This window comes from Spodoptera frugiperda, chromosome 30 (genome assembly GCF_023101765.2).
Source record: "Spodoptera frugiperda isolate SF20-4 chromosome 30, AGI-APGP_CSIRO_Sfru_2.0, whole genome shotgun sequence".
Lineage (NCBI taxonomy): Eukaryota > Metazoa > Arthropoda > Insecta > Lepidoptera > Noctuidae > Spodoptera > Spodoptera frugiperda.
This window is the reverse complement of record NC_064241.1, coordinates 3,703,068-3,723,041: the sequence shown is the minus strand read 5'-3', so window position 1 is coordinate 3,723,041 and position 19,974 is coordinate 3,703,068. Positions and strand designations below refer to the sequence as shown.

At 35.3% G+C, this 19,974-nt stretch overlaps 3 protein-coding genes across 5 annotated transcripts; 2 read left to right on the top strand and 1 right to left on the bottom strand.

Moving 5' to 3' along the window:
• Positions 1 to 1,133: 1,133 nt before the first annotated feature.
• LOC118269902 (eclosion hormone) lies at positions 1,134 to 9,851 on the top strand. Of its 2 annotated transcripts, none has more exons than XM_035585269.2 (3): positions 1,134 to 1,188; positions 4,826 to 4,922; positions 9,058 to 9,851. In XM_035585269.2, the coding sequence occupies exons 2-3, from the start codon at positions 4,832 to 4,834 to the stop codon at positions 9,231 to 9,233; spliced, it is 267 nt and encodes an 88-aa protein (XP_035441162.1). In that variant the 5' UTR covers positions 1,134 to 1,188; positions 4,826 to 4,831; the 3' UTR covers positions 9,234 to 9,851. The 2 variants fall into 2 exon arrangements, with proteins under 2 accessions (XP_035441162.1, XP_035441161.1); XM_035585268.2 differs by lacking the exon at positions 1,134 to 1,188 and adding an exon at positions 3,791 to 3,972.
• Positions 9,840 to 15,127, bottom strand: LOC118269901 (chromobox protein homolog 1-like). Its single transcript, XM_035585267.2, has 7 exons — positions 14,977 to 15,127; positions 14,469 to 14,682; positions 13,948 to 14,185; positions 13,101 to 13,207; positions 12,231 to 12,372; positions 11,932 to 12,004; positions 9,840 to 11,101 (listed from the first exon to the last, which is right to left on the bottom strand). The coding sequence occupies exons 2-7, from the start codon at positions 14,672 to 14,674 to the stop codon at positions 11,031 to 11,033; spliced, it is 837 nt and encodes a 278-aa protein (XP_035441160.2). The 5' UTR covers positions 14,675 to 14,682; positions 14,977 to 15,127; the 3' UTR covers positions 9,840 to 11,030.
• Positions 15,128 to 16,293: 1,166 nt separating this feature from the next.
• Positions 16,294 to 18,088, top strand: LOC118269791 (DNA-directed RNA polymerase I subunit RPA12). Of its 2 annotated transcripts, XM_050706901.1 has the most exons (5): positions 16,294 to 16,433; positions 16,554 to 16,683; positions 17,236 to 17,446; positions 17,971 to 18,017; positions 18,070 to 18,088. In XM_050706901.1, the coding sequence occupies exons 2-4, from the start codon at positions 16,557 to 16,559 to the stop codon at positions 17,993 to 17,995; spliced, it is 363 nt and encodes a 120-aa protein (XP_050562858.1). In that variant the 5' UTR covers positions 16,294 to 16,433; positions 16,554 to 16,556; the 3' UTR covers positions 17,996 to 18,017; positions 18,070 to 18,088. The 2 variants fall into 2 exon arrangements, with proteins under 2 accessions (XP_050562858.1, XP_035440996.1); XM_035585103.2 differs by lacking the exon at positions 18,070 to 18,088 and having other exon boundaries at positions 17,971 to 18,057.
• Positions 18,089 to 19,974: the final 1,886 nt, after the last annotated feature.

Below are 19,974 nucleotides of genomic sequence, written 5' to 3'. Positions count from 1 at the left end.
TACATTGTTGAGCAATGAACCCAGAAACAAGACAAGAAGTTGAATTAAGTTTTAAGCACGTAATAAAAATAAATTAGCTTCTTCCGAACTTAACCGAAACGGGAAAGTGAATCCATCAGATAATTACTGGTTCAGATACTTTTCGCCCTTATTTTTTTATACTGAAAAATTTGTTTACTCAAGAAAGTATTTTTAGACTGTAATTTACTTCCGATGTGGTTCATGATAGGGCATTATTGAGTTCGGAAGTAACCTCAAAATTGTAGACAGGATGATCGATTTTCAAACAGTTTGAAGATTATAATGGTATAGGTGCCTTGGCTGACAGCCAAAAGTTTAGCTTAGAAACTTATATAGAAGTCGGGAAGATAAAGCGGTTTTATTGTTGTGTGATATGGTATTTTGTTTAGGAAAGAATCGTATTTTGTTTGTAAAAATACAATTTGAAGAAGAATCTGCCATTTTTTGTTTATAAGATCTATCTCACATAAGAGGTGCATATCATCTCTCATTCTAAGACGATGGTCAAGTAGCTGTAAGCGTGACTGCCTAACTGTCGGATTCGTTTTCCGGGTCAGCAAAAGAGGACCTATTTTGATGTGGCAATAAGCTTTCCTTAAAATTTTATGGAAAGTAGGTGTTACCTACATCTAATTCCTTTTATCCCCAAAGGGGGTAGGCAGAGGTGCACATAACACAATTTATGTTTTAAATTCCACGTAAGAGGGGATGACCTTATTGTCCTATACCGGGCACAATTCCAGACTCCTGTGCTACAACTGAGAAATTTCGAAAATTCGAAAAACCGACAAAAGGCCAGTAATACTTTGTCCGATAGAGAATTGAACCCGAGACCCCTTGCCCGGCAGTCGCAATTGCGACCACTCGACCAACGAGTCACGCATGTTTTATTATATCAAAAAAGCCTTTTAATAAAAAAAAAAACTACGCCGAACCTACAAGCCTGTCCTCACAACCACCGAACTACCAAACTTCTTCCAATATGGACGCATTAACCAAACCTAATTATGACATCCATATAGATAATGGAAGTGTCCTGTAGGCACCCGACATGCCTTATTAGGCTCACTAGTCCAGTTTCAGTATAAAAGCACACGACATACTATCAGTCGACACATTCAACTTTCTACTTCTTCCCTTCGATAACACTTCCAGTTAATCTAACAAGTGAGTATATCTATTTTTGTCTTTGATTTTCTTTGTATTGTTCTTATAATGTGTTTTATTATAATGTTCATTACATACTATGTGCACAATTTTAAGGATTATGTAATTTTCAGTTTCTGCAATTAAGTAGCTGTTGATGAGCTTTCAATATAAAACAAACAAACAAAATTGAAGCTCAGAAACTAACATTACAGATAAAACCTTTTTTTTAAGAAGGGAACTGCCTTCAATTTTCTTTACTGCCTCCTTTTTTTCAGTCAAGTAATATCCTAAAACCTATAACTAAGTCTGAAAAATACTATGCTGAAAACCGCATAGAAATCGGTTCAGCCAAACGCTAGATAATCGTGCACAAACAGATCAAACTGATAACCGTTTTTTTGAAGTCGGTTAAAAAGGGGAAGTCATTGAAAGAATCTTGGTTAATAATATTAAAACTTCCAAGTTTACCGGTTCACCCAAAAGAAAAGAAATATGTTTTTAATGTTTATTTATTTTGAACAATAAAGTACAGCCTATTAAATAAGGGGAATAACATGTTGACTTATCTTTATTTAAATTTTCCGTTTGGAAGGAATTATACTAACAGCAATATCGTCATCGCCGAATCTGTATTGCGGATATTTTGCACGTTTATGCTAAACATAAAACACAAAACAAAAGCTAGACAGTAACCGCAGAATAAGCCAAACATTATCATAACTAACTTACCCTAATCCCGTTTTGGACGTCATTCAAGCAACTAGTATTATCTCAGTAATGATTTCATATGCGGAAACATATTTTTTGTAGAAGTTTCGAACATTAGAGCATCAATCACGACATTTCGTATCCGGCAGGATTGGATTGAGAATTTATAATTTTAAGTTTAGGAAGTTGTATTAACAATAATTGTGATTTAAACCGATCGTGTGATAACGAGATCCGCTTCCTAAAAGGCGCAATGTCGATTCAAAGGTAATTTTCATCTAGACTAATTCCATTGCTCCGTAGTTGTGTGCGAGTTTTAATCTCGCCTTATTTAAGGAGCTATGTAAATCTGGTATCGATATGATCGGTGCCTATCAGCTACTTAGTACACGAACCGTGTCTAGAGGTTATTTACATTTGACTTTTGTTCGTCGGCGCGGAAGTAAAATGCTTTTGTTCCAAAATGTTGGTTTATTCTGCAACGTCAGTATGGGACGAAAAAAGTTGATACCTTCAAAAAGTGCATGCTATGTCCCGTTCTGGAGATTTGCTCTTAAACTTAATCTGTTATTAATAGAATTTTGAAATAACTCCAGAAGATCTCATAGAATTTGGCCACCTATAAACTTGGAAATAACACAACAAATTACCTTTCCATTTTTCACACAACCATAACTTGAGTAATTTACCCGCAAACGATCTATCACGTAACTACGCACGATTTAACAATCGGAATTAATTCAACAAGTCACCGTACAGTTATTGAATAGCCCCAAAAGTATCATCCACGTACAAACATTCTGGCGCCCCGGGCCACCTCTGAAGGCAAGCAACCTCGCTCAGACGCGACAGCATAGCGTGGACACGACCAACAATATACTGCATAGTTTTGTCACAGTAGGCATATTTTTAAATTATGATAAGTTACGATTATTCTCTTTGTTTAATTCAGCGTAAATTAATTTTAAAGTATTTATCAAGCACATTTTATTCCTTAGGTATATTGCACGCACGTGTAGACAGTCGTACAAATAGGAAAACGTAGCTATACAGTTTACGCAACAATGATTCATACTTTCCTTGAAATAAATCTAGCAATAGTTTCGCTATCAATCGAATATCGCACCTTGGGCCACTTAGGTGTTACATAAATCCCATACACGGATTTTCGTCGACCTTCACCGTTTCTTCGACAAGAATTCATTGGCTTTTTATTTGTTTAATACATTTTTATATATGCGGAAGAAATTATACACACATTCTGCAACCTGTTTAGATTGAATAAATATTTATGTTAATAGTTTCGAGATCATAATGTCCCATTGTTCTTTGTTGTTAATTCACAAACCTGTTTTTAAACGTTCTAACATTTACGTGACATATCGCAGTTTTTTATTTTGTAAGGTAAAATGATTAATCATCTGTCATCGTTCTAGACATTTTTATTTAATTCTAAATATAGAAAGTTTTATTGGATCTGGCTTTATCCGCAAGGCAATCTACAAATCAATTAAGAATAAACAGATATTGCTAAATGTCATTTTTAAAGTTAATTAGTTTTGACAGCTTAATTTTGTGTTATGAATGAGATTAAGTTGTTCTAAAAATATCACAACAAAAGTTTATAAAATCCAAACAAATTATGTCCATTATGTAACTTCAACAACAGCTCTTTTACTGATTATTTTCTAAACTTTTCAATTCTGAAAAAAATATGACGCAATAACACCAAAAAATTACACTAAAGATCCAGTACTTGATCCACATTAAGATCAACGTAGAGTCATCGACTTCCTACTTAGAACTTTCGTCTTTCGCAAAGGTACTGAGCAGATCCGTTTCCTGGGATATCCCTTATGCGCACCGCTCGCCCCACCCCGCATGCAACCATAGTTAAGTAGTTACATATTTAAACAAGTTCCATTTACAAGCGGTCGTTGGCCAGAATTTTCCGTTAAATATAATATAAAATTCGATCGTTATAATTTTGTTTATCGTTGCGTCGTTACCGTCACGATGAAATGAGCTTTGATAGTGTTGTGCCCTAATGGTCCCAAATGTCGAACTTTAAGGTTTTAGTGATTTGTGTATGAGGTGAGTTCGTGTGTGAATTTTGGATTTTGTATTTGTGTAAAACTGTGGTATGTAGGTATTTTTAATTTGTAAGTACTTTCTATTTCACGTTTTGTGTTGTGACGTGGAAAAAAACTATTTCTTTTAAGTTATAGTTTCTCCTAAAATATAAATAAAACGATGACAATAGGTTTTATTTCTTTGTAAATTTTTTCATAAGCTTAGGTAATTTACAACAACACGCATGTAAGTATTTAGGTAATGTTCACTTAAATTTTGAGAATCGTTCGGTATTTTCTGAATTATTTGTTTGAAAAATATATGACATTGAATTATCTGAAATTAATTACATTTATTGATGCTAACACACTTGGGTCGAAAAACAATGCTAAGGTGAAAGTTAACTTTTGATTAATTCTATGTTTTACCCGGAAAAGTTTTCCACGTTTTATTCACGTTTTTTCGATTCCCAAGTCGGGCATAGTATTGCTGAGCTTGGTTCAGATTTTTCGAAAATTTTTCGGTTGTAGCACAGAGTCTGGAATTGTGCCTAGTATATGGCAATAAACTCATCGCCTACTACATGGGACTTATAACACAAATGGTGAAAAGTGGGTGTACATTATTATAGCGGCATTACGTGCCGTAATATGTACCTACCTCTACCTATCCCTTCGGGGATAAAACGTTGCATTTTTTTTTGTTCTTTTACACAATTAATCAATGAACGATCCGCAAGCAGTTTTAAACTTAATACCTACTCTCGAGACGTATCCCATTGAAGAATAGAACTGCAAAATCGTTCTCATGACTACTAAACCTTTGTAATGAAACTGCAATAATCCAGATAATTATGACGTTGATATTTTCCCAGATCAAAATGGCCGGCAAGATCACCGCTGCTTTCTTTGTCTTCGTCACCGTCGCTTTCCTCGCCAACATTGGATTTGTCGTCGGCAACCCTGCGATCGGTAAGTCTAACACTATATTTTTCTCTTCTGATTTATTTCGTTGCGGGATCCAAGACAGTTATTCATGTTTCTTGGACGCGCCGGACTTCAGTGTACCGGTGTTTCCATTGTTGTATCTACTGTAGATCCTGGCTTACAGGAGTTGCAGAGGTTTTGGGAGGGAGTGGCGAGCTTGTCCCATTAAAAATAGGTGTAACATTATCACTAGTTTTTATGCAATTAGCTCTCTGATAAACCTGAACCTTTTCAATTTAAACTTTGACCCGCCTGTAAAGCGTCAAGACTATGGCAAACTGTAAATGACGGTTAATGGTGATATTAATAGAATATCACTTTGCATTAAATAAAAGAAAATACTACACGACCAATAAGTAAGTCTGAATTTAATTAATGTGCGTTAAACAGTCACTAAAGTAAGAGCAATGTTACTTAAACTAGATAGTCGCTCTACACTGTGAATTGTCTTGAAAAAGAGTTGTAAGATATCGTGTGTCGGCAAAATAGTTACACGAGTAAAATAGTCCCCTGCAGATAGTTACACGAGTATTCAAGATTGAAAGAACTGTGGTTCACCCATCTGCCATTGGACTCTGGCATGCGTAACCCAACATCAAAAGCAACCGTAGCTTTGACATAAGCGAAATTAGGTATTCAAGTCAATACATAGTGAGACTCGCAAGTCTCGCAACCCTTTTTACGTTCGTGAAAAAACGTCAATCTTCCCACTTTGTCTCGTCTAGTATATTATTTATTTTTCCTCATACTTTGTATGCGGGATGTAGTTTTACCATTCTAAATACGCCACTTGAAATATTTCGTAAGATCTACATTTTTTTTGACTCGCCACGTGTTGTTCGGGTTTCTGCTGTCGCGTTCGGAAATACAAATAGATTTGCTGGTTTTTCTTTTTGGTAAATGGTCTCAATGTAGAAATTGTTTCGCTCTAAGTTTAGCCGATTTAAGGCTCAGAATTATGTTCCCAGTATTATAATTAAAGTGAATCGACTTATCACAAGTGCAACTATGCAACAAGCACAAGAAGTTACTTACCTATTTCCCCGAATCTGACGGAGAGATCTATTACAGAATCCAGAATTCTAAATTAAAATGAGTTTATGATACTAAAAATAAGCCACTATATTTTATCTAACATTGGATAAACTTCAAGAGTTTAATAGAGCATAAGAACACATTCCCATTCAATAAAACCGAAGTAGTCGTTTAGGATTATCGTGATATCGTGAGCAACACCGAAAGGTCAAGAAAATAATCTTAAAATACCTGGTCATTTAAATTTTGGTACAAAAACCTCATTGATCCAGGTGTCTAGAGGACATTGGGTACAATTGCTTTTATATCGTGATATGTAATAGCTTTATTAGGCCTTTTTTAAGCAGGGTTGGATCTGCCTAGAAGCTGTACATACCTAGGGCCCCAAAAATGAAAATAGCTGAGTACCACGTACTATGTCGGATACCTAAACATGAAAAAAAAAATACCCAATATCAATAGGTTCACCTGTATGACATATAGCATACCTGTTTTATTCACACTCCTGCCTACCCTTTCGGGGTTCAAAAGGCTAAAGAAAATTTTATAAAAAACTTTGTTATTTATAAAATTGTCTTTAGATTCTAGATTCTAATTATTATTTAAGCCATCGTGTGCTGGAACGCAGATCCATTTGAAACACAGTGTATTTTCTATTATCGTATTTAACTCTCAGTGCTTTAAATCTCAGTTCCCCAAAACCCGGGTCCCAGTCCGTCCCTGTCAACGATTATACCGCAGTCCATTGAAGAAGTTCAATCTATTATCACGATAAGACCAGTATAGATATTTTAACACTACACACGTGCTGACTTTAAATTCATAAGGCCACGCTCGACATAAAGACTAAACGTGACTGTCAAAGAATGTTAGGAATCATTGTCTTTGTTTTAGTTATCTTAATTGAATCTAAGATAAACATAGGTAACGTTCTAGAAGGCAGACTGATGTTAGAGTTTAGGCAAGTGACATTATATTTACTGCAAGTTTAGTTGGAGATTTGCTTTGATATAAACTTTAACGATGAAAGCGTTTAGTTATTTTAATTACTGCTGTATTCATGATTAATGTAATGTAATGATTTTGTACCGAAAACAATTGCTAAGGACTAAGTGAAGTAAGTATTAAATGACTCTGAGTGCGGCAGTTAGTATTGTTTTGGTAATAAGTCGAATTATTATGAACTGTTATTTTGAGCCATGAGATGACAAAAGTGAAGAATATATTTATCACCCTCTTAGAAGGTTTGATATTGAAGATTTCAATGTGTGCAACTTTACTTCAAATTGAAACTTGCAAAAATTTTGCTCGTAGACTAGCAAAATAAGTCGTTGTGTCTTTCAAATAAACAGTTAAGTTTTTGATTAAAACAGAACTTTCACATTCTTTATATTAATTAGTAGATACGTAATTTTCGCGTATGTTATCGGGTTTAGGCAATTTCAGCGACTTTCAAAGACTAGACAAAAATCTAGATGAAACTCGAGACATAACATTAATTAACTAACTTCCAAACTTAGTTTAATCAACGAAAAAATTTAAAAACTTCTCCACTCACTTCTTGACATGTAGGCTACAATTAATGGCCACTTTAATAGAATTCGTAAACAAGATAGTTTGAAGAATTTTTTGTAAAAGAAAAAGACTTAGGTACACAAGTCTTTTGTCGTTAAAAGAAGGTTGTTTGGGCTATTTTTTTTAAACATCTAGTTTATATTCTCATCTCATAAACAAGAGATGTATTCAGGGTCCGAGCGCGTGAGACAATGACCCCAATCCGCAATTTGAACACCTCACTTTCGCTGGAGTTGCGCAATTTCACCTTAACAGCTTACACTTGACCTCGTAACGACAATCGTGCATTTAGATTCTCTGTCATTTCGATAATATTTTGTTAGAATCTTCGAATTTATATTTAGGTTATTTTATTTTTTGTTTGTTATCGACTGTTAGTGTTGTTGCTTTTGTAAATTTCGTTCGTGAATGATTGATTGTTTGTGTTTATGGAAGTTTGAAGGAGGAAGCCTTTATTCAGCAGTCGACGTCTTTCAGCTGATGATGATGACGATGATGGGAGTTCCAAAGTATCTCAACCGATATCTAGGTCACATACGTCCTAAGGCATAGTGTTTGGTGATAACCACCTATACTTAATTTTGATATTTTTATCAGAGGATTATTACAACAAATACAATTTTTATCCCGAAAAAATGTTGTCCCCGTAGAAATTATTTCTATGCCAAATTACAATCAACGGTTAGATACTTGTACCTAAGCAATATAAGCACAATTCATAAATATCCTAGCGAAAAGAAGTATCTATTTAAAAATCTGCACAATGAAAACTGGCTATTAATGTGAAACCAGGTGCAGAGCCATTGACACACTGAATAATCCTTGCTGATGAAAACGGGACTAAAATTCCACTATATTGTACCTAAGTACATATAAGGGTACTTCGTTATAACAATGTTCAGTTGCTCCCAAAGGTAAAGTCGCCCTCTACGCAGAACACGTTGCACCACTCCAACAGAATTTCAAATTCAAATCCCATCTAGAAAGTTCCATAAGTCCTTTGGGACAGTCCAACGTTTCATTTTCTCACATTTGTAGCTGCCATACTCTTCTGAGTACGACTCTTCATTTAATGATTACTGAACCTAGTCCATAGCAATCGTTTTCGAAACAAAATCGTTACTAAGGAATAGTTTAAGCAATCATTAAATGTCTCAGAGTACAGCAGTAGGTAAGTTCGAAATGCGTTAAGGAAATGTAGGTGTGTTAGTTGTTGGTTTTCGTGATCAAGAAGTTTTTGAAATCGAGGGTTTTTTCGTCAATGTTGATTTGCTTACACAAAGCACTAAAACGGCTTATCAGAAATCGTAACAATATCGCGAGAACGTACTGGCTTAGTCACATAACAGTTTAAGTCTCGGTCTTATGAACCCCGGTTATGGCTCGAAACCAGTTGAGCACCTTTGTACAATTCGCGAATGTAGTTGAAGTAGGTTTACTTAATATATTCTTACTAATTAACACATTTTCAGCAAATACCTGATTAAAATCTGTAATAATTTTGTCCTAGCAACTGGCTACGATCCCCTGGAGGTTTGCATCGAGAACTGCGCACAATGCAAGAAGATGCTCGGAGCGTGGTTCGAGGGTCCCCTCTGTGCTGAATCCTGCATCACCTTCAAGGGAAAGCTGATCCCCGAGTGTGAAAACTTCGCGTCAATCTCACCTTTCCTTAACAAACTATAATTTTTTCTACTATGGAGGTTGTGGATTGATTGATTGATCATGTGTCGCTGTGAAATGGGACATTTTGGTAGTAGGTACAAAAATATTTGAGTTAACTTATGTGGACACAAAAATACAGGGAATGTTTTCGTTATAAGGCCTTTTGAAACGTATAAGAATTGTTTATTCTAACAATGAGATACATTTTTAGTTTTAATTCCGCTGTAGAGGCTACCGCGGACTAGCATGGATTTCTGCAAAGTAACGACTAATTCTATTCCATATAGTTATGTTTATTATTTATTCCTACAAAATATTGAAGATAAAATGTATTTTATTTTCTACTTACCCAGTGATATTTTGTACTTAAAAGTCCCAGGGACATTTTCCAAGTCCTATGCATTTTACAAACGAATACATAAGCTGTCCCTTTTCTCTGCCTACCCCTTTTGCTCATTTCACAGCGATACTAGATTGATAAGAGATCCATTACAAAAACATTCCAACCGACGACATGCCAAAGCATTTGATACTCTATGTAATTAGCTTTAAGTCGATATTTGTAAGTTTTATACTCGTTTTATATTACAGGGATTAATGTAAGATAGTATTGAAAAATAAAAAGAATTTTATCGATAATTTTGATCTTTTATTTGTTCTCGATTCATAAAAACTATTTACAAACATTGGAATAATAATAATTATTACAACCATATTATTTATTGAAGTTTTATATTACTGTATTTTCTTTGAACAGTACAAAATTATACCTTAAAATATACTTACCTAATTATTTATTGGTATAGATTTATTCTATCCACATAGAAAGATTTTATTGCATATAACAACTCCAAGATAATCATTGTTTAAACTTAAAACAATGCTTTAATAGAAATGTATCACTTTAAACTTAAATAATTCTTTATAGTACTTTCGTAAAAAAATAAAGAGTCATACTTATACCTACTTGTGTATAGGTATAACAATGAAATATAATACGTCTTGTGGTGACGGTAGATTACGCATCGCACGCAACTGATTTTAGTTTGTCTTGTTTAGAATCTCATACAACTGCGTCCACCCTGCAACCACGTCACAGAACAGTGGATGACGCGGTCATCAGCGATACCTACTGATGACGTCATACGAAATGTGTACGATGCGTACGATGCGGGCCTGTGTACGCTTATCTTAAGGGACTGTTGCTGTGAAAACTAAACACAAAAAGCTTATTCTCAGGGCCGGTGTTCACGGCCGGTACGGCACGGGAGTGAGTTCTGACCTGACCGCTGTACAAGTTACAACCTTATTTCAACTGTAACAGCAATCATAATTCCTTGACACAACCCGTGGAATGAAACCGGGAGTCGCAGCATCGTATTAAAAAAAAGTAAACTCATTGAAATAAGATTCAAAATAACTTGATTAGTAATAAAATCCTTATCCTTTTTCATGCCGTGCCGACAGTTAGCACCGGCCCTTAGTTTTCAAGTCGTGCCGACAGTGAGCACCGGCCCTTACTTTGCAAGATAACAAACAACGCCTATTGACGCTCTCAAGAATATTTCTGTCTCTATAAATTGTAAGTAAAATGACAGAGATAGCACGATACTTAAAATTGAGTAACATTTCAGCATTTGGTTGTAACCTAGACAACTTTACACATACTAGGATTATGACTCATTATTTTCTTAACCCAAACATAGGTAAGTACTATACTTGTCATAAAAATATGTAAAATATAATATTAAGTCATACAGTTCACTTGTAAGTCCGTCTCACTCAGTAGTCACTATTGCTTGCATTGTAGAACGATGGTCAGTTGACTGGAACTTCTAAAGGCTGAGACGCGCCCTCTGTTGGTAGGCTTTGGGAAGTTTCTTGAGCGGCTAAATAAAAAAAAAAACATGTTAGATATTACTCTGAAGTTACTGAGTGTTGTAGAAGAGTGAAGTTTGTTCCAATCTATCTACAATGTGACAGGGGCGGGACTTCTAACCCGTTAAGGCTGAGAACTACATCCAATTTTATCGAGAAAAAAATATATGGGGGTTGAACCCCTCCCCTCAAAATTATGGCTATTATGACGCGCTTGATACTTTATGTGATATCAAAGTTTGTATGCGTCGTAGAAACAAATGAAAAAACGGTAGCTAATAACCTTGGCTAACTAATTGATTACTTTTTTCATATCTAGAAAAAAAAAACAGGTAAGAAAAAAAAACATTTCGGATTATTTTTACTGAAAAAATCTAGCTATTTTTCAATATTTTCAATTGGGGGTTTAACCACTTTTCTTTTGTCGATAAAATTAGATGTAGTACTCAGCCTTAACAGGTTAGAAGTCCCACCCCTATCACATTGTATATATTAGTTATGTAAATAAAAATGAATCGCCAAAATGTATGTACGCGCTAATCTTCGGAACTACTGGTTCAAATTGAATAATTCTTTTTGTGTTGGATAGCTCATTTATTGAGGAAGGTTTTTGGCGATAAAACATCGCGCTACGATCAATAGGAGCGGAGCAGAGCGGGTGAAACCGCGCGGGAATAGCTAATTTTAAATAGATTTTTGCACTTCAAACTCTAGGCCTCCGTTTCAAGATGTATAATCGACATATAAAGAATGAGGTAAAAGGGATTAACCACTCCATATTATGCCGAAGGTCATCTTATATGAATTTAATTCTTATAGCAATAGTAATAAGGTAACTTACTCTCTGTCGGTATAGCTGCTATTTCTGCGGGCACATCCATTGGCTCTGTTGTTGAAGTCACTTCCGAAGGCAACTAGAAGAATAGAGTACAGGTTGTAGTTTAACTTAATGTTAATACTAATTAAGTGTTATATTTAATGAAAATATCTGTCTACTTTTCAAAGTAAGAAAAAAGATATGATAGTAATAGTGTAAATGTAATCGGTGAACAGCCTCCTCATTTGCCTCTTATTACATAAAAAAAAAATCCTGTAGACCAGTTTAAAACTCACAAAAACAGTTTATAGAAGTAGATTTACCTCTGGTGCTATTCTCATAATCTTTCCCACTTTATGTCTCACGCTAAACGGTGCACACGCCTCGTAGTAGCTGATAACAAACTCTGGGTAGGCTTCACCCAAATCGTGGCCTGGTACCACATCGAAATCTGTACATCCGTGCCTGTGAACATTTTAAAGCAATAAAGATTATGCATGTCTTTGTACTAATAAGTAGTAGGTAATTTGAATTGGGTCTAAAGTAGTGGGAGATCCATGCTTCGGGACGAATGGCCCGGCTCGACCGGAATAAAACCAAGCTTGAAACAACGCTTGCGTTGAAATCTTCGCAATCCCCGGATTATTAAATATAAGGAAAGGGGTGGAGTAATTAAAAGGGGGAAGAGGGGTAATTAAAAGGGCGAAGAGCGGTAATTAAAAGGGGGAAAGGGGGGTAATTAAAAGGGGGAAAGGGGTAATTAAAAGGGGGAAGAGAACTAATTAAAAGGGAGAAGATGGGTGATTTAAAGGGGGAAGGGGAGTAATTAAAAAGGGGAAAGGGAGTAATTAAAAGGGGGAAAGGGAGTAATTAAAAGGGGGAAAGGGAGTAATTAAAAGGGGGAAAGGGAGTAATTAAAAGGGGAAAAGGGTAATTAAAAGGGGAAAGGGGGTAATTAAAAGGGGGAAAGGAGGTTGTGGGGAATCGGGATTCCCCAAAAACCCTTAAATTCATAACCTCCAAAAGGCCGGTAACGCCTCTGGTGTTTCGGGTGTCCATGCGCGGCGATTACTTACCATCAGGTGATCCGTCTAATGGCGTTTACCGACTTATACCATAAATAAGGCCACTTTTAAGGCCAATAGGAATTGTAAGACTCTTTAAAAAGCTAAATTACAAATATGTATTCTTACCATTTGACCAAAAAGAACAAAGTTCCGTGGAACAGTTGACCAGCTAGAATCTTCTCAGGCATTAGGCCGCGCGCTAACCCACGCGGCTTCTCAATCTCTTGTATCACCTGTAGAAATGAAATATTTATCTTTCACCAATCTAAAATGCTAAAAGGTAAGTAAGTTGGTACATCTTATTGTGAAAGTTATTGAGCACAATTTTGATTTTGTAACTAGGGTTTTAGTTGTGATTGTGATTAGGTTTTCTTAGGATTTTACTTGAAATAAAATGATTATTTATTTCGAAAATAATTACGCTACAATATAGCATTTTTAAATGAATAAACTAGAAGAGGCAGACAAGTCAGACATAGCCTATCTGATACTCTGCGAAGAAACCCAAGAGGTCATTTGGCAGTCCAATTGGTTGGTTCATTGTGCCAATCTAATCAGAGCTAGAATCTAATCTATCTAATCAGAGCACCAAACATGCTCTGGTTTTTTTTATCATTCAACATAAAGCAAACTTATATTAGGCAGTTGTCCCACCAACGGCGAGTGAACGACTAACTATCGGCTATTTTCTCGCTCAAGAAACGTACAATAGATATACTTTCCGTGTAAACAAAAGAGGATGCATATACAAATAGTTGATCGCTGACTGTTCACACTGCCGGCGAGTGCTCGCTTCACTTGTTTGTTTTTGTTTTCACTCGTTTTCACTCGTTTCTAGTTCTAGCTCTACTCGTTACTCGTTCATCGTTGCCGGTGGGACAACTGCCTTAGGGTCTAAATTGGGACTTACCACAATATCCCTATTTTTCAGATTTAGTAAAATAGCTGGTTAAAAGATGGTACAAAGCATTACCTCATTCTTTTTCTTCTTGTCAGCTCTCCTACTCCTCTTACGGCTAGCCAAGTTCTCTTCTATGGGGTCTGGAGTAGCAGTGGCGGCAGCTGCGGCAGCGGCGGCGGCGGCGGCTGCAGCTGCAGCAGCAGAGGCGGCCGCGGCAGCTTCCTTCTCCCTCTTCGTACGAGCTTCTTCATATGCAGATATGAGCTCAGGACAATCTAGATTGTCTTCTGGTTCCCAAGTATTGTCATCACTGCAAGATGATGGTTTATGATAAGATTTTGTGGCCTTACATGTGCCAGTTTCTAGTTCATCATTAGTTAAGCTATCATGATTGACCTATGGTAGCGAGATTGAATTGCTCTTAGTAGAATATACATATTTGTGTACTTCACACTAATAAACAGGTTTTATTGTTATTGCAACTTTTTACATGTTAAGTGCCAAGATCTGCCATGTAAGACCATTATTAGTAGGTTTCTAATTAGTCACCCAACTTTCTTACTAGTATGCTGAGTGAATAAATTGTAACTTACTCAGAATAACCCTTCCACTTAAGCAAGTATTCAACTTTGCCGTTCTTCATCCTGCGGTCCAGAACCTTCTCAACAGAGAACTCCTCATGTCTGCCGGCTTGAGGACCTGATGATGGAGCCATGCTTGCTGGTGCAGTTTCCATCGGCTGAGCAGCTGGAGGGTAACCCAGATCAGGCTGAGTCAGAGATTCCATTGATTCATCCATCGTTCAATCTGAAAAAGTAAAAATTACCTACATTTATGAAATATTGCAAAATTAATTGCGACGTAGCGTAAAATTTTCTTATTTCCGTACAATTAGGATGGTATTCATAAACTATTGGTAAATAATTGTGATTTTATTTAAAGACGATCAATTTTCACTAATATTTTGGCAAAGCGTCGTCTTGTTTTTGTTATTGTAGGTATGGCCGGCTTACGGCGGGTAACACGTAAGATTATTTTAATGTTTCTAGTTGACGTCACAGTAAAATACATTATGTAAAATGTAAATAAAACAGTGCTCACCTTTTCTTATTAAGTATTGGTAAATGTTTCACAAATTCACAACACTATAGCAGAAAATCTGCAAATGAGACCAAAGCCAAGGCCGAAAAATATAAGATGGAGGGACAATCAAAATGTCAGAATGACGTTTAACAAATAATTTCTCTATCTCTTTCTATCTAACATGCTCAACATGCTTAGATCTGGAACGCAAGTGCTAGTGTGACCAACAATAAAGAGTATTTTATTATTAACTAGCTTCTGCCGGCTACTTTGTCCGCACAGAGTAAATATTGACTTTACCCAGTTTTTTTGTTCTAATTTAAAACAAGTTAATTAGTAGACAGGGTATGAAAATTAAAAATCTAATTAGTTCGTCGGTTAGATAATTAAACAATATAAGACACATTAATTTTTATTTTCGCGGTTACAATAGTTAGATTAAACGAAGTGAAGTTTAAAAGTAGGTCACACAATATTGCAAATGAATATATCGAAATCAAAAAAATAATTTTCCAATGTTAAATCTACGTACCAGACGGATATTCATAAAAATTAGATACTACCATATTAAAGCATAATAACATGGGTAGTTATAAATAACGCAATATGATAGCTATTCTATTAAGATTTTTTTAAGTCAATACTCTGACGTAGGTTCTTTTCTGTTCAGGAATATATTGTTACAGTTTTTACGTGCCAACTAACTCTGAATTCGTTCCACGAAAAGGTCTCTGGATGGTATTCTTGTCTAGTACAATAACTTCTTGAAGTTAGGTTGTATACGTAGCCAAAGAAAGCGAGCTCTGCATGCTTTGGATTCATAATAACATCCGTTGTAGAATTGATATAATTTTACAAACAGTATTATAAAATGGATATAAACTGTAAAGTAATAAGATTTGTTTGTAACTTTCGTGAGACATACTAAATTAATTATTATGTTATCGGCTTACTCACGTAATGTTTTGACGAGGAATTCGACTATGAGCCTCTAGCATGGCTTGAAACTAGTCGAGTTCCTCGTCAAAACATTACGTGAGTAAGCCGATAACATTATTATTAATAAAGTAATAAGGTTTAGACTGGCTGCCGCGAGAATAGGAAATGATATTTCTGTTACTTTTAAAGGTAAATAAATTATATTGTAATATTCTAATCACTCTTTTATAAGTACTCTTTTATAATGTAAAACCATGAAATAGAATTGAAATTAATTTAACATAATGTTTGATTCATACATGCAAACTTTTTTATAATTTTTATTTTCTGGCAACAATATTAAAAGCGTTCCAGGTAAAAACTTAGATTTATTTGGATTATTTTGGATATTTTGCATTAATTTGACAGTTATAGCGTTAAAAAGTCATAACATAACCTGAAAACACATTGTTATTAAAATTCAGAGAGTTAAATTGTTGTTGAAGCAGTTATAATAAATTAAGACATTACCTATTACTCAGGACAATATTGTAAAGGTAAGTGTTTTCTATTAGGCTAGCCTATATAAAAACCTTATAACGCCTAATTACTTGAAAAGTAACAACAGACTTTTAGCACAGGTTTTGCGAATGCTAAAATTTTTATTTAATTTCCAGACAATGGCAGAAACTGGCCCCTTTTCCAGCAGTACTGCTTTCTGTGCGCGATGTGGCTCCATATTACCTTTGCTGCAAGAATTCGGCTCTGTCAAATGTTACGCTTGCAAAGCCTCATTTGATGCTGAGAGTAAGTTAAATTTATTTAGTTTGGGATCGGTCAACAGCAAGGCCCAAGGCAATAGGCTGGTTGAAGATTACAATTTGTGGTTTTATATTTGTCAGCAAGCGCAGATGCCTGGCCTCTGTGTGCCAAAAATGTTTAGTGTATTCTTGAATTTTATATGTTATTGCACCACCTAAACTACATAATGTAAAATGTGACTAAAATATTGTGAATATAAAGCGTTTCATATTTTTCATGTCGCCACGACACGTTACGATCTGTCACTGCAGTCATGATTTCGAACTATAACAGCGGCACTACTTAGACGGGCGACACTGGCGTTATCTGCTCAACGATACGTCGCAAACTTCGTATCATTAACTATTTAGGAAAATTTCTTAGTTATACATAGAAACCAGTTGTGTCGCTGTCACATGTCATCCGTTGCTGCCTCATGTCCGCTTCTACTTTTATATTAAAACAATTTATCCACCCATTACAACCACTATTATATTGACAATTTCACTAGTTTGTAATTGTTTATTGACTTTATAAATTAATAAAATCCTTTTACAGATTTCAGCGATTTAAAATTCAACTACACAATTCACTTCAACACGGTATCAGTGGTGACAAATGAAAATATACTGAATATGGATGGTCCGGAAGGTCCCGTTGTGGAACGGAGGTGTCCGAAGTGTGGTAACGATAGAATGTCCTATGCTACGTTACAACTGCGGTCAGCTGATGAAGGACAAACTGTGTTCTACACTTGTATATCTTGCAAGTAAGTTTTATTACTATTTTAATCTAGTTAATTTATATACATACATTACATACTATTTACAACAAAACTAGAAAACCTAAAAACCTTTTCCCATTAAGAAAGAAAGGTGTCCAGAAGGCTGGCAGCCTTTCCAAATTGTATGGCAATGCTAATTCTCTGACTGAGGAACAGACCAGCCATGATATGTCACAAGGTGTTTGCAAATAAACTATGTGCATATGTTTAGATTTTTTTATTACTACTTATAAATAAAGTAGCTTCTGCCAGTGGCTTTCCTCGCATTCCTATCAAATAAAAGTAGGATGTATATGTGTTATTCCAAACAATAATCTACACCTGTTCCAAATTTCTTTCCAATCCATTCAGCTGTTTTGATGAGATTAAGTAACAAATATACACACACTTTCGCATTTTAATTATTAGTAAGATGTGAGTCTTTATGAAGATGATGGATGTTTGGCAGGTAGGCAAAGACTATGCATACATTTAATTCAATTTTAATTCATTGAATGATTTCTTTTCAGGTACAAGGAGACAGAAAATTCATGAAAATTATTTTTTATTGTGTTATACGTAAGGAATTTTATTTTAAGTAAATGTTTATTCTTTTATTTTTGCGTTATTATTTCATATTGGCTTGTTTTTAATACATTTTCAAAGAGCTTGGTGACAATTTGCATATCGTAAGGATAATAATATGAAGCAAACTCATTAATTTAATTTTCATTTGAGAGACTTATTCATTTCATCTATTAGTTAATTATTCTTTATTTTATTTAATTAGTCTCATATTATCTAAATTTTAGACTACCCATAGAACATTTAATTTCATCTGTAACATAAATCACAAATGGGACGCAAAGAAAACAGAAAAAAAAAAATACGCTACTTGGGAATCAGAACCCGACAGTCGTCCTTACGATCACTTAACCTACGCATCTCACCTTATTTTACCCAACCAAAATAAAGTCAGCACCTATACATATATATTCCATTGAACCAATCCCGATCTCTACCCAATCCCAGCACGCGAGGCGACCTACATATTTTCTTAAACACTAGTCATTACCCACATCACTCGACTCATTCAAGCCACAGGTGAAACTTACAGTTTCACATTCAGCACGAAGAATCTAAGCATTTTTTTACAAAGAACGAGACAGATATATTCTTCTGTATAAGTGTGAAAGAGAAAAGTAATAGTTTTTGATCGAGAGCGTTGCGGAGTCGAGATGAGACGGTAATTAATTTGATCAGTACGTTGCTTGCGTAGGTTTAGTGATGTGTCGTGTCGATGGTTGTTTTATCGATGTTTGTGGTTATAGATCCTAATCCAAAAGTTGATTTTATTTTAAATAAAAATCACGGTTTACGCACGTAAATTAATGGAGAAAAGCTCTACTAGTTTCGAGTCACAGAGGGACTCTTCAACATGAGATTGATTTTATTTCTTGCTTTTGTGTTCTAAATTACACTATTGTGTTCATCGTATTCAATCATGTTTGGATTTTAGTAACAATATTTCTTGATTTTTTTATAATAACTATCGTGAGACATACTAAATCACGGTTTACTCCTGCAAATTAGTGGAGAAAAGCTCTTTTAGTTTCGAATCACATGCTGCTCATGATGAAGAGTCCCTCTGTGACTCGAAACTTGTAGAGCTTTCTTTCATGGTTATTTTTCTTTGATAAAAGATTCAACGAGTAGAAGTTATACTTTATTTACGAAAAACTAACTTCATTGTCTGGTCATGTTCTAGCAATTATAAAACAGCGAATCCTTACAAATAAAGCAATAAATTTTGTGAATATTTATTTCTGTCAACAAGACATTATTACACGAATACGAACCTCATTCAACGCCAGTACTATGTTCCTTACCTTAGTCTAGTTTAGATAAGTGTAGATTTATTATATGACTTGAAACAATAACGGTAAGTTTAATCTGACCGCCCATTGTGATCCTCGCTGAACTGACAGCGTCTCACCGCCTACGCATCGGGTTACAACGAGTAGGCGGTCTTATAAGGAGCAGAAGGATCACTAAATATTGGTGCATTTTGTATGTGATAAGGGTTATGTACTTGGGTAGTTTGTTTACTGTCTTTTTTAAGTTAAAAGGGTTATTGATTTTGAAACCGCGTAGTAATAGGTCCTTGAATAAATACGATTTTGTGTTCAAAATTTTGTTCGATACTGGAAAGTCTTGCTATTAAAAAATAATTGACTGCACGGTTCGCGATGGCTGGATAACCGGCCGCAGTGCAACGTGTAGCGGGTTCGATTTCCGTGATGGTGATCCACAAATTGTTTCGGGTCTAGGTGTCATGTGCTTGTGAACATGTATGTGTGTGTAAACGTACCCACGACATAGGAGAAAACCCTAGTTTAGGGCAACGTTTAAAAAAGAATCCAATGGAGAGGATATTGTGGTATAAACAAATAAGAATTCAGCTGTCTTTAAATGAGATGCACCTGTTACAAAATTAGTTCATGGAAGCAGTGCTCAAACTTAGCCACTTTAAA

Bases quoted from the DNA above. Each gene is read 5' to 3' on its own strand.
- LOC118269901 (XM_035585267.2), bottom strand. From the start codon at position 14,674: ATGGATGAATCAATGGAATCTCTGACTCAGCCTGATCTGGGTTACCCT. The intron at 14,186-14,468 runs GTAAGTTACAAT...ATCATCTTGCAG, and splicing joins AAGTGGAAGGGTTATTCTGA to TGATGACAATACTTGGGAAC. The intron at 13,208-13,947 runs GTAATGCTTTGT...TCATTTCTACAG, and splicing joins ACAAGAAGAAAAAGAATGAG to GTGATACAAGAGATTGAGAA.
- LOC118269902 (XM_035585269.2), top strand. From the start codon at position 4,832: ATGGCCGGCAAGATCACCGCTGCTTTCTTTGTCTTCGTCACCGTCGCT. The intron at 4,923-9,057 runs GTAAGTCTAACA...ATTTTGTCCTAG, and splicing joins CGTCGGCAACCCTGCGATCG to CAACTGGCTACGATCCCCTG.
- LOC118269791 (XM_050706901.1), top strand. From the start codon at position 16,557: ATGGCAGAAACTGGCCCCTTTTCCAGCAGTACTGCTTTCTGTGCGCGA. The intron at 16,684-17,235 runs GTAAGTTAAATT...ATCCTTTTACAG, and splicing joins AGCCTCATTTGATGCTGAGA to ATTTCAGCGATTTAAAATTC. The intron at 17,447-17,970 runs GTAAGTTTTATT...ATTTCTTTTCAG, and splicing joins TACACTTGTATATCTTGCAA to GTACAAGGAGACAGAAAATT.